Raw genomic sequence first — 12,955 nt, 5'->3', positions numbered from 1 at the left:
GTAAAAGAAGTGATGGTTTTGGGTCAGGTAGAACTGGACCTGAATGTCCACTTCTTAAATTAAGAAATGGTGATATTCTGTGTCTTAATCAGTCAGGGCTGATATATCAAATTATCACAGACCAGGTAATAATTAGCGCTTATTTCTCATAGTTCTGTAGGCTGGGAAGTCCAAGATCATGGTGCCAGCAGATGCAGTATCTGGTGAGAACCTGCTTCCTAGTTTGCAAGTGGCTGCCTTCTTGCCATGTCTTCACAAAGTGGAAAACAGAGAGAGAGAGAGAGGTTGAGACAGAGGAGCCAGCTCTTTTGTTTCTTACGAGGACACTAATCCCATTATGAAGGGCCACCATCATGACCTGATTACTTCCCAAAAGTCCCATCTCCTAATACTATGCCACTGGGGGTTAGGATTTCTGCATATAAATTTGGGAGGAACACAAAAATGAAGTTCACAGTAGCTTGTTGGTGACTTTTTTCTCCCATAGGGATTAAAGAACTTCTCTATTTAATGGTAGTGGATCATCAAGCAAGAGTGGCTCAGGTTCAAGAAATGCTTTCTTGAGTCATTTTCTTAGAGTAGAATTTCCTTAAACACCTTCTGGCAAGATAGGTAGAGAGTCCTTGTTCTTTGTGAATCATAGGGAAATCCAGAAAGATTTACTCATAAGAGAGAAAGGTCTACCAGACTTCCAGCTCCAGCAGCATGAAAGGAGAGGTTAGCTTTCCTCCACCTTCTTCCATCCTCTCCCCTCACCCATCTCTCCAACCGTGGCCACTGCTGCTGCTTTTTACTGTCAGATGATTTTGTTGATTCATGCTTGAATTGAATCTCCTAGTCCAGTTCTTTGCCCAGAACTATGCTTGCCCAGCCCAGAATGTAGCTTTGGGGCTACTCATTCCCTCCATGATGAGCTAGACTTTGATGCCCGATTTTGAGACCTGATCTCTTAGAGATTTGCTTTCATGGTTGTGACAGCAGCCTTCCTCGATGAAGGACTGTTAAACCCAAAGAGGCTTCACTTTGTCACCCATAGAACGTTGCATCATTGCCCTTCCTCCTTTTCCCTGGTAAAAACACTTTCCACCGTCTTGCCCCTCAAATGAAGTCTTCAGACCATCGGTACTTCTACAGGAAATTTTCTTGAACTCATATAAGGGTTTGATGTCATACTAACTTTTGTTTATAGCCACAGGAGTGGGCCGATCTTTGGGAAGAAAAGAGCCTGACTTCTCTCCTAAGAGGAGGAAAAATCCCTACTGTTTCTTTTCTAATAAATTTAAAATATGAAAATAAGACAAAACAATGAAAGCAACAAATCGCTCAAAATATCAGCAGATCAACCTACTCTTAATCTTTGAATGTGTCTTCCTAAAGAAAATAACCATGCATTCAATTAGTCATTTATCTATTTGACAAATATTTATATCACTTTCTGAGATGCTGGAGAGAAAAATAAAAACATTAGGCTGTGTTCTTTGCAGTTGAAGATCTAAAATGCAGAAACAGTGAAAGAGATACGAAGGCGGGAAACCTCCATCACTGGTTTTAAATACAGGTTTTATCCCTTTTTGTTTGAATGGAGATCATCTTTACAGATGCTCAAAGGCTTGTTGCAAAGATTAAAAGAATGAATATTTTATACCAGGCATTGTTCTTAGTGCTTGTACCATTAGGAAATGTAGAGGTATGCCTATGCTATGAACTAAGGATGAGGCCACATTACAGAGGAATGGGTTAATTCTGGAGAGGTGGATTAGATGGGAAAGTTGAGAGAATAAGAATGAATATTGTTTTCAAGCAGCTTTCACTCTGCAAGGGAAAAATCTGTACCCACCGTACTTTATATATGAGGGAAGTAATGCCCCCAGAGAAGTCAAATGAAATATTTTTAGAGTGCAGAAGCGGTAACAATTCAGCTTGGGGACCACTAATTCTTGAACCCGAGTGTGAATGAGATAGGTAGATATGTTGGGGAGTCATAGGAATGTACTTACTTGAATTGGGGGGAGACAAAAAAAACGTTGGGAGAATTAGAAACCTTTGGTGTAAAAGAATGTGTAAACCCTATTCTAACATTCTGTTTTCCTGAGATAAGCTCTGAATTTATCAACCTCTTTCATGGGGATTTCTTGATCTGTGGCCCTCCCTCTGAACTTTGACTCAGCATCAGCCTTGTTCTTAAATGTAATCTTAATATTTATGCCCCCTCCTCCCAGAAGCCTTGCTTTCTCTATGTAGCTGCCCCTCCCATGTTACTCACCACCATTCTTTCCCCACAGCACTGGATCACATCATTTGTCACTCATCCCATCATTTTCTGGCCTCCCACTGCTCTGCCCTTCAAATAAGCAAGAATCTTCTAACTGTAAAGTCTCTTGGGTACCTAAAAGAAGGCTTGGCACTTAGTAGAAGCTCAGTAAAAATATACTGTGATAACCAAGGGCCCAAATAGGCAGTAAACCCAACTGTTTTCCATTTTAACTACAGATTTCATGGATAGTGGCACATATAGAATGACATATTTTGGGTAACTTAATGCATATCTTTTTAAAACTATTCTTGAAACCAAAGGTCTCTAATGATTGCCCAGTTAAGCCTGTTTTTGTCTAAGACTTTGCCTTCTCAATAGCTCAATTCATTTGACCAGGTATGACATTTGATAAGAGAGTTAAGCATTTTGTCTTTCAGTTGGGGGGCGGGGAAGTAACCATGTGAGGTGATGGATGTCTTGATTAATTTCATTGTAGTAACCATTTCACAATGTCTGCAGATATCAAACCATCATGTTGTGGACCAATTTAAATATGTTACAATTTTTTTGTCAGTTACATGTCAGCAAAGGTTGAGGGGGTGGAAAGGAAGGGGTTGTAGTCACAACCACAGTACTGCCATTTTTAAGTGTCTTGGCTTTTAACTAGAGAATTCAGCTCCTTCTACAAGAATAAAAAAATGAGCGAGCAGCCACTGGAGTGGTTATAATTTTATTCTCATGCCTCTTAAACTCAAATTCATCCTTCATCAAACATACATAAAGTAGCGTGCCGTAGAAAGCTAGAGGTGCAGCTCAACACAGTGTCCCCCACCCAGGGACTACTGACCATCATCCACAGGGAGCAGACTCAGAATATGAAATGGGTGGTATTCCCTTTCTTATATTAGGAAACCGAGTCTCATAGGTGTTGAGGAAAAAAAAAATCCTTGGAGTGTAAGAGTGACATGTCATTAACGTAGAGTATGGATCTCAGTCTGATAATAAGAGGATGTGAACAACACTTCTGACATTATGAGTGTAGCATATACCTGTTTTCCACTACATCATGCCGACGACTTCTGGAAATACATTTAACAAAGGTTTGCAGTTTCCTGCAGTACAGTGAAACCATGTGAAAATGTGCCAAAATGAACTTCAAACACTCTTGGGACAGAAACTCTGACTGCTGCACTTTCTTGTGCCCTCCAAGTCTAACTTGGAGCTCAGCCCACAGTACCTACTATGCTAATAGCCTTTGTGTGAGTGAATGAATGAGTTCATGTAATAAAATACAATGAAGGAAGCCTCCACCTACTGCGGTCCTGACACTTTGTAGAAGGCATCTGTGGAACCCCTGGTAGCTTAATTTTGCAAGGTCAGGATGGAAATAGCCGGCGGTCTAAAGCATAATGATACCCGTTTACTTCTTAGGTATTTATAGGATTTCATTCCATAGGTAACGGATTAGCAAAGGCTTGATCGCTGGGAATAGGCAGCTTAAGGAAAAAAAAATATACTTTTTTGGGTCCCATTGTGTTATAAGAGTTATTCTGATTCTGAAAAGGTTTATTTATGCACACAGAACTGTAAAACAGACAGCTTATTAGTTTTCACAACCAGACTTCCAATCGTCCTCATTATCTGTTTGCAAAAGCAGTGGGTAGGCCACCATCCTGCTCCTGTTTGTGAGAAATGCAGAAGGTACTTTTCTCCCGTGCATAGTAAACATGGCTGAGATTTTACAGTTACACGTTTTCATACAATATTTTTCACTTCTGTCACACGACGCACATTACAGATGTTCACTGGAATGATGCAGGGGTGAATGGAAGACATCTGTGCGCTCGCGCATTTTCTGAAGTGTTTAATTGTTCCAGAAAGTTTCGGGCTCCTTTTATAAACACAATGTTAAGTGTGTATGGATGTTTCATTAAGTTACAAAACTGTTTATACCTCTAAATGCTCCAGAATAAAATATGGAAATGGAATTTTATTTCCCCAGTTTATGTCCCGAATCGTAGAGCCAGAGAAATGACAGGATGCATTTCCGTGTGGTCCGTCCGCCTGACTGCAGTTAAGAATCTGTCCCTGTTCCTGTAATAAATTCAATTTGGAGCATGTAGAATTTGGCAGCAACATTTTACTACAGGCTGAGAGCTGGCACATGAGAAGAACACCCAGTGAGCAATGGTTAGGCCTTTGCAAAAGAGGATGGAGGGGAAAGAGATTGTTTAGGATTTCATTGTGTGGTATATGTCTTAAAGACTGGTTTGTGAAATGAAATGGCAAACCCAGGCTGCCTTTGCCTCCTGCTAATTGGCTTCTATAAATTGCAGGATTGGGCACCAAAAAAGAGAAGGGTTTCATCTTCTGTTGTCACCCTGCCTATAGCTTCCCTAGTTAACCAATAGTTGTTCAGAGCAGCAGTTCTTAGAAGGAAGTAAAATCCTGTCTTCCTGCTTACACATGGTATATTTCACTGTTTCCCTCAGAAGTTGGTTGAGAAAGAATTCTCCATATATAGGGTTAAAAAACGCAAGCCATACATTCTACTGATCCACGGTTAACCCTCCTCAACCTCCAAAGATCCCCGGAGGCGTCCCTTCGAGGTTTGGATACTTGACCTGTGTCTTCTATAACGAAACAGCAAAGCTGAACAACGAAAATACCTACCGGTAGGAGTTAGGATATCTTTGCACTGGGAGGATTTGCCTGAGGCCCTTCAGGAGTGAGTAGGGTGGATGGTCCATTGGGAAGATGTCAGGAAAACTACACTGGCTGCCTGCAATTATTCTGAGCTTTTCTGTAAGCATGTCAGGTCTGTGTTCTGTTGTTACTTGGGGGTGGGTGGGGGTTGAGGGACAAAAAAAAAAAAAAAAACAAAAAAACCCTCTAGAAGTTGCATCCCAGTCATGCACAGAGGCATCCCAGAACATGTTTCCATAAAAGTAAAAAATAATGGATTTGGCATGACACACTTAAAACATCCAGGGCCAGATGCTTCGGCTTCTAGTAAGCGATAATTTAAACATCAACAAGTTATGCGGGCCTTAAGAAATTATTACTCGGCTAGTCAACAACCAAAAAAGGTTGTCATGGCAACACCTGTGTCCCCACTACCTCTTGCGTTGCCTAGGACTTGGGAGAATGAGCCAGGAGGATGAGGGAAGGTGGGCTGAGGGTTTAGTTTTATTAAAATAACGAATGCATGCTGCATCATTGCTGTGACCCCTTAGGCCTCTGATCTTTGGAATGTGTGAATGTTTGAGACATTTGGGGATGATAATGCCAGATACTCTGTCCACAGATGGTACACACTGAACTTGGATCAGGGTAGCCAGAAGGTCAAATCAAAAGTTGGAAGATGGTAGCAAGAGGCCAAGAACATAGGCCTTTGAATTTCAGTGATTGCAAAGGTTCTGCTGCTTTATTTTCCCACCTGCTAAGAGAATGCTTATTCTCTGAGAATGTATTGCAAATGACTCTTTGCAAATGGGGTTTGTGTTCTTCTCATCATAAGAGTTTTAGCTTTTCCAGTGTGCACATTTTCACGCTGCACCAAACCTTTGTTTTGCTGCTCAGGGTGTCAGCACCAGCATTTTTCTTTCTGAATAATGTGCAGAATTGGTGTGCTGACTTGCTCATAAAAAAGTATAGTCTAGCTAACAGAGCTGCACTACCTAAACCCAACATCTTATTTTCCCGAAGGCCTTTCATCTTAGTTTGTCAGCAAACTGGAACCTCTAACCTGACAGTGTAAAATTTTTGATGGTTAATATTGCTTGTAGTGTTTGCTGTCATTATAGGGGGAAGATGTGTGGGTCCTGCTGCTAATGGGAGGGAACCTTCAGGTGTGGCAGGAGGCAAATGATACCACAAGCCCTCTGTTAATTAAAATCCAAGCACACACTGGCGAATCTCACTTAACCAAGAAACTAAACGCAGAATAATGGGCTTATTAAAAGCAGAATTCACCTTGGAATTGACGTATTCCTACTTGAATTGATACTAGCAGGATGCATTGTGGTGACAGGGATCATTTTTGTTGACAACAGCTGGAAATACAACAGCTATATTATTATAATTAGGATCAGCATCAAGTTGGATCATAATAGGGGCTTTCTTAGAGAAATGGCACAGTGTCAAATTTATAGTCACTAGCTAAATGAGTCTCTTGTATCCTCGACAAAGGGACAAAAACAGTTCCAAATGAAAACACAAACAGAGAATCCTGTTGTTATATTTCCTGGGTATTACGCAGGGCCCTATTTATCACACACCAACACTTGCCGCTTTGAAGAAACATTATCCTGCAAGGTTTACACTTTTCAATTTGCCTCTGTGGTCTGCATTCTGCATGCATTTCCATGGAGAAGCCTACACCACAGCTTGACTAGAAATCTTTTCTGCTGCAAGATTAACCTCAAAGTATCCATTTTTCCCCCCTCTGGGTAATCACTTGACAAATGCATGCACAAACCCTCTGCACACATCTATTCCAGGGTACAGGTGCATCAACAGCCTTGAATCACTATTAGGAGAAATATTGTCCTTGACGGGAAGTAGTACTGCCTTTTCATTTCCAGATGTCTCGAGTTGAAGGATGCGGATTTCCCGGGAAGCCAAGCATCAGGCAGAAAGATCATGGATGAGGTTGTGGGTAAAAGCTTGCCTTCGCTGTGCTGCATTGCCTGGCAGAGTAGTTCATCTTGGCAGCAGTGCGGGATTTGCATGGGCTGAGAGATATGGCATTCATTAGAATGACACCTACCCAAATAACATCGAGGAACTTGTGCTGGTGACTTGCCCAGTGCCTGGCCTTGTGCTTGCTACATCAAAGCCCATTTTATTTTTGAGCCCACAGCAAATTTATACCACAGAGGAAACTGACAGGAGATGAACTAGATGGGAGAAAGTGAGATTCTGTGTGTGTGTGTGTATTTGTGTATTTTCTAATACACATAATATGCATATAAATACAGGGATAGTAAGCTCCCAGAAGTATCAAATGTCAATGACTCTTCATTAATTTTTCTATAACTTATTATATTTCACTATGTCAACAAGCCTAGGAGTTAGCAGTTACTATCACTTTCCTTTTTACAGGTTAGAAAACCAAAGCTTAGAAAAGTATTGTTACTTTGGCCAAGGACATAGGACTCATAGAAGTTGAAGATGGATATAAAACAAGTGCCCTAGGGTTGCCTGGGTAGCTCAGTCAGTCGAGTGTCTGACTCTTAATTTCAGCCTGGGTCGGCTCAGGTTGTGATCAAGGTTCTGGGTAGAATTGGGCCCCACATTGGGTTCTGTGCTCTGTGCAGTATCTTCTTGTCCCTCTCACTCTGCTGCCCTGCCACGATAAATAAATAAATAAAATTTAAAAAATAATAATACAAGTGTCCTGGTTAAAGACAATATGACTCCAAACATATCTTCTTAGTCATTTGTCTCTACTTAATGTTATCTCATTTGATTCTTACACAGAACTTGAAGATGTGCAAAATAAAAAATGATTGTCTTTGTATGTGTTAAAAAAAAAAAAAAGAAAAAAAGAAAAAAGCTGAATCACAGAGCCTGGAAATGATGGAAACCTGGCCCATGACTCCTGCCTCAGTTTTGTAATGTCGTAGGACAATAACATCAAGTTACAGTAATCGGTGACCATAGGATCATCGTCAGTCTTGTAAGCTTCCTAGGATATACCCCCAACTTCCATTTAAGGCGTAATCCCCATGGGCGTTTATACAATTTGAATAGTTGAAAGAAAAAAAATGCTTCATATATAAACAAATCTGACGAACTCTTCAAAGTAATTAATGTTTCTGGGGGGGAAGTGTGAAGTGAAAAGTTAACACTGTCCAGGACCTGCTACGGTTGTTCTGAACTTTGGCTTTGACTAAGAGTTGCCTGAGAAGATTTTTAAAAATACTCCCATCCCCGTCTTGCCACCCTGTAGATCGGACAGATTCCCCGAAGATACTGATATTCATCAACCTAGATTCTAAAACGTAGGCAGAGTTGATGTCATAGGCTTCAGACGTGGTCATTTGTGTGCTAAACCTCTGCGTATGTTGTTTGGTTTAACCCTCACAATAATTCGGATATGTATTGTAGATTTGAAGTTGGAGGCTAAGGCCGGTTAAATGATCAGCCCAGAGAGATGGGTAATTAATTGTTTCAGCGTAGGTTGGAAGCATTCCATCTGCAAAATGGTGACCCACGCGTTCCTCTGCCCAATCATACCCACGGCGCACATATACGCAGTGATTCTGTCATTCAGAAATCTGTTTGATTTATTTATTTTGTCTCTGTGAAGTCATTTCTCAATTTAAGTTACCCACTAGCAGATAATTTTTGTGATGATAGGAATCTCCATTTGTTCACCTCTTTGTCTCCAGGGCCTAGGTAGGGAGTGACTAGAACAGAATACTCACCCTCATTACCTTAACATCACACTTGACTTTATTTTTCTGAAAATGTGTTATCTCGTTATGGGGGGAAGATGTTTCTCCTAAAAAAACGTTAAACATGCAAATCAGCTCAATCGAGCAAAACAGATGTGTTGTGCTCATCTCCAAGGAAGAGTTCACCCTTTCTCACCAGTCTCTGAACTATGAGCTCTCAGAAACTCCTGAGTCGTTTTCTTACTCTTCATTCTTTTTTTCTTTAACTTTATCTTTTTCAGAAAAATTGCAGAGAGTTATGTATACCCCTCACCCAGTTTACTGGCTTTTGAACATCTTATGGAACCTAAGTGCCAGGATGAAAACAAGAAAATGAGCCTTATTGTTAAGGTTTTATCACCCCCTAACTGGACTACTGCTGTAACATCTTAACAATCTGATCTAACCCTCAGTGTCTCTGGCTCCACTTAAATCTGGGGGCACTGATAGAGGAGAGCCCACAGCATGGGCTTGGGTCTCTAACTGAAATATCATCTCTGTTTCCTGCAGGTTAAGCCAACACTCCCCATCTTGGGATTCAAATGACTCCTGCATTTTGTGCTCCAAAGTTAGCTTGATGATTGATTTTTCCAGTCATTATCTCCTCTTAATATTTACTTATTTCCCTTTCTTCCTCATACTTGGAAGGTTTTCCTCCAATTCTTCTCATTCCCACATGATATTCAAATAACTCCAAATATTGTACTTTCCTGTGTGCATCTCTACCAGCTAGCTGACGAGTTATTTGTAAGAGCGAGTCTTTCTTTTTTTCTTTGACATTGTTCCCAGTGTCTGATGGAATGTGGAATGTATTATACAACTGACATTTCTTTCTTTCTTTCTTTCTTTCTTTCTTTCTTTCTTTTTCTAACTGTAGATTTTGTAGAACCTCTGAATCATCCTTCTGAGTAGAAATTTCCAATTTTACAAAACTGTCAGCTTCTCAACCAACATTATTACTACATTTTCCTGTATAGTGACCATAATTCAAACCCTTGAAAGTATTTTGATTGGCACGATCTTGCAAAAGCTCTATCCTACTTCGGTAGACAAGGAGGTCTGTGGCTCAGACCCACCCCTACCTCCATGCTCTTTGGGTTGAAAAACACTCTTCCCCTGTGCTGCTTGAGAGTGCTGATTGTTGGCATCTCAGGGCTGACGATCACCCAGCCGAGGAGAGCTGCCTGGCCCAAGGCCAAGGCTCTATTCTTAGAGGGGTTCCTACATCCAGTAACTGGTCAGTACTGGATCTAACGGTCTGGCACCATTTCCTCAGTGACCATCCCATTGGTAGGTTGTGCAGTGGAGTCTGCGACTGCAAAATGAATCACAGCCCACAGCTCCTTCTGCCCAATATGGACCTGTTCGCCCCCCATATCATTTAAAGAGAACTCCCCAAAAAAAATTCTGCAAGAAATCTATGTCAGAGTCTACTTGTTAGGGAACTCATCTCTGACACTTACTGTTTGTCATTCAATCATCAGATTATTCGCGTGCCCATTCACTCAGTCATTAATATGTTTGATAATCATTATGTATCTGACACTTACTGGATGAGGGACACTGCCTCTGCCCTCACAGACCTTGAAGCCTGTTACCGCACCAGACATATCCAGTTTCTCCCAGTTTCAGCATATCCCAGAATTTCACACAGTCTCTCAGACTACTTTGCCTTTACTTATGCTTGACTTATTGCTTGGAATTCCTTCCCTGCCCTTTCTCCTGGTTAAACTCTACCTGTCTTTAATAATGTAACTCAAATGCAGTGTCTCTCAGGAAGTGGTCCCTGACCCCACCCTGTCTGCGGAGTAAATGAGAGATCCAAACATGGCGCTATGGCATTCAGCTGATTTCTGTATGCGTGTGTGTCTGTCCCCTCCTCTAACCTTCCACCACCAAATGGTACACTTCCCAAATGTAGATTTTATCTTCGTATATATACTTCACATCAGGCGAGCTATATGTGGACAATGGCTGAATGGATGAGTGAATAACAAATGGAAAATGAATCTGAAAATAAAGGTTTGACTCTGTTATCCATAAGGCCTAATTTCCTAAACATGCAGATTAATTGGTGGTTCCAATCACAATTTATATTCTGAGGAATTAGATGAAATGGATAAAATATTCCTCTGATATTTTTGTGCAGTTTTTTCAGCAGCCATTTTTTTTTTCAGGTATATTGTAGTTGTATTTCGGCAAAACTTAAATGCTACATATTGTATCATATTATTAACCTGGTGTTTCTTGTTTCTTTGATATGTTTCCTTTTCATATTCTCCAAGCCCACATGAGTCTGAAAGGTATCTTTAAAATGAAAACTACAAAGGATTCTTGAGTAATATAGATTCTAAAAGGGTTATCTTTATATAGTACTCCAACCTGGCAGTACTCTTCTTTTTAAAGACTTGGATATTTTTGAAGTTATGACAGAGTAGTTTATCTCCACATTTTTTAAGAGATTTCTTTTTTTTTTTTCTTTATTCCCACACATGGATTTCTGTATGATATGCTTGGCAAAATTTAGCTCTTGGCAAAGAATAATGTGTTAATTATTATCTTTTTCTCTCCCTCTTCTTTCTTTTCTTTTCTCTTTCTTTCTCTCTCTCTATCTCTCTCTCTCTTTTTTAGGTACGTCTGTCACTAATGTAACAGCTACTGATGCTGATGACCCAGTTTATGGAAACAGTGCAAAGTTGGTTTATAGTATCTTGGAAGGGCAGCCTTATTTTTCCATTGAGCCTGAGACAGGTTTGTGGCCTAAATTTTGAATTCTATTTACCATGTTATTGCTTCAGGGAAACGCTTTTCTTGGGATTTGGATTATGAAATGTTATGGTTAAGTACTTCACTGCCTGTATCAATAATATTTGAATGTGTTATTTCTGTGCAGTGTGTGGTACATGGCAAGCCCAACAATCATTTTGATACCGATTACAACAAATCGAAGACCCTTTGTAGAATATCACCTGTTTAACAGATGGCCTGGCACCATTTTTCATCCTGGGGCAGGGCAGCGGGGAAGGCACTTATACATCAGGCACACTGAAATACCGGATTTAAGAATATAGTCAGTTGCTTATTGGCTGTGTGATGCTTGGCAAGTGACATTTATAAATCTTTTTAAGTTTCAACTCCTCTGTTTATAAACTGGGTATGGTATCTATTTGCTAGAATTATGATGAAGATTAATCAAGTAATAAACATCAACCATATATAGTCTATGACATGTGGTAATCTTTCAATGGACAGATACCACTAGATTTGCTATTAGATTCCTTACTCATAAATCAGGATCCTGGGACGCCTGGGTGGCTCAGTTGGTTAAGTGGCTGCCTTCGGCTCAGGTCATGATCCTAGCGTACTGGGATCGAGTCCCACATCGGGCTCCTTGCTTGGCGGAAAGCCTGCTTCTCCCTCTGCCTCTGCCTACCACTCTGTCTGCCTGTGCTGGCATGTGCTCTCTCTCGCTCTCTCTCTCTCTCTCTGACAAATAAATAAATAAAATATTCAATAAATAAATAAATAAATCAGGATCCTGATGTCTACCCACTAGAGTTCTTTATGGAGATCGTAGTAATAGTAGTAATAGTAGTAGTAGTATTGCCAGTATTAAACACAGTCAATGTCCTGAATCTGGTGGTATAGACTTTAGAAATCATTAAGTTATTTAAAGGAAAAAAAACAAAAACTTTTTTTTAACTGATGAGGAAGATAATTTCATAAAATTATAGTTTTTGCAAGTTTTCTTCTTATTGTTTAACAATGTATTAAAAGAGTAAGGCCACTTTCCCAGACTTTCTATAATCCTGTGGGATTTTTGGTGGTACATATTGAAAAATATGAATTTTTATTTTGTATCTCTCGTTTAGTTTGCAGATTTCCAAATTGAAAAATTCAGTAAACAGCTGCATATACATATAAGTTCTTCAATTTATGAGTTTTCAGTATTATTGAGATAAATTTCCATGTCTTACCATTAAGTCAATTATTAATTAAATTAAAAATTTAAAGCCTCTCTTTGCTTTTTTTAATTCAAAGAGTAAAATCCTCATGCATTTAAAAGTGAGAAAAAGTACGTTTATATATAAATAGGTCATGGCTTGAAATTGAATTTAGATTTAGAAACAGGAAAGAACACTTCTAAAACACATTAATTAGGGGCATAATTACATATTCTTCCTCAGTGAAGAAGGAAATCTGTCATAAACTTCATCTCCTTTGGGTCCCTTGATGACCCTAGGGGAAGTGACAGAGA

At 39.9% G+C, this 12,955-nt stretch overlaps 1 protein-coding gene across 2 annotated transcripts in view; it reads left to right on the top strand.

Moving 5' to 3' along the window:
* CDH8 (cadherin 8) overlaps positions 1-12,955 on the top strand; it is a 397,301-nt gene that overhangs the window by 166,755 nt on the left and 217,591 nt on the right. For both annotated transcript variants that reach the window (XM_032325835.1, XM_032325833.1), the window contains exon 4: positions 11,329-11,448. In XM_032325835.1, coding sequence (XP_032181726.1) covers positions 11,329-11,448 — 120 coding nt within the window. The remainder of the gene's footprint in view (positions 1-11,328; positions 11,449-12,955) is intronic.

This window comes from Mustela erminea, chromosome 19, assembly GCF_009829155.1.
Source record: "Mustela erminea isolate mMusErm1 chromosome 19, mMusErm1.Pri, whole genome shotgun sequence".
Classification (NCBI taxonomy): domain Eukaryota; kingdom Metazoa; phylum Chordata; class Mammalia; order Carnivora; family Mustelidae; genus Mustela; species Mustela erminea.
This window is presented reverse-complemented; position numbering and strand designations above follow the sequence as displayed.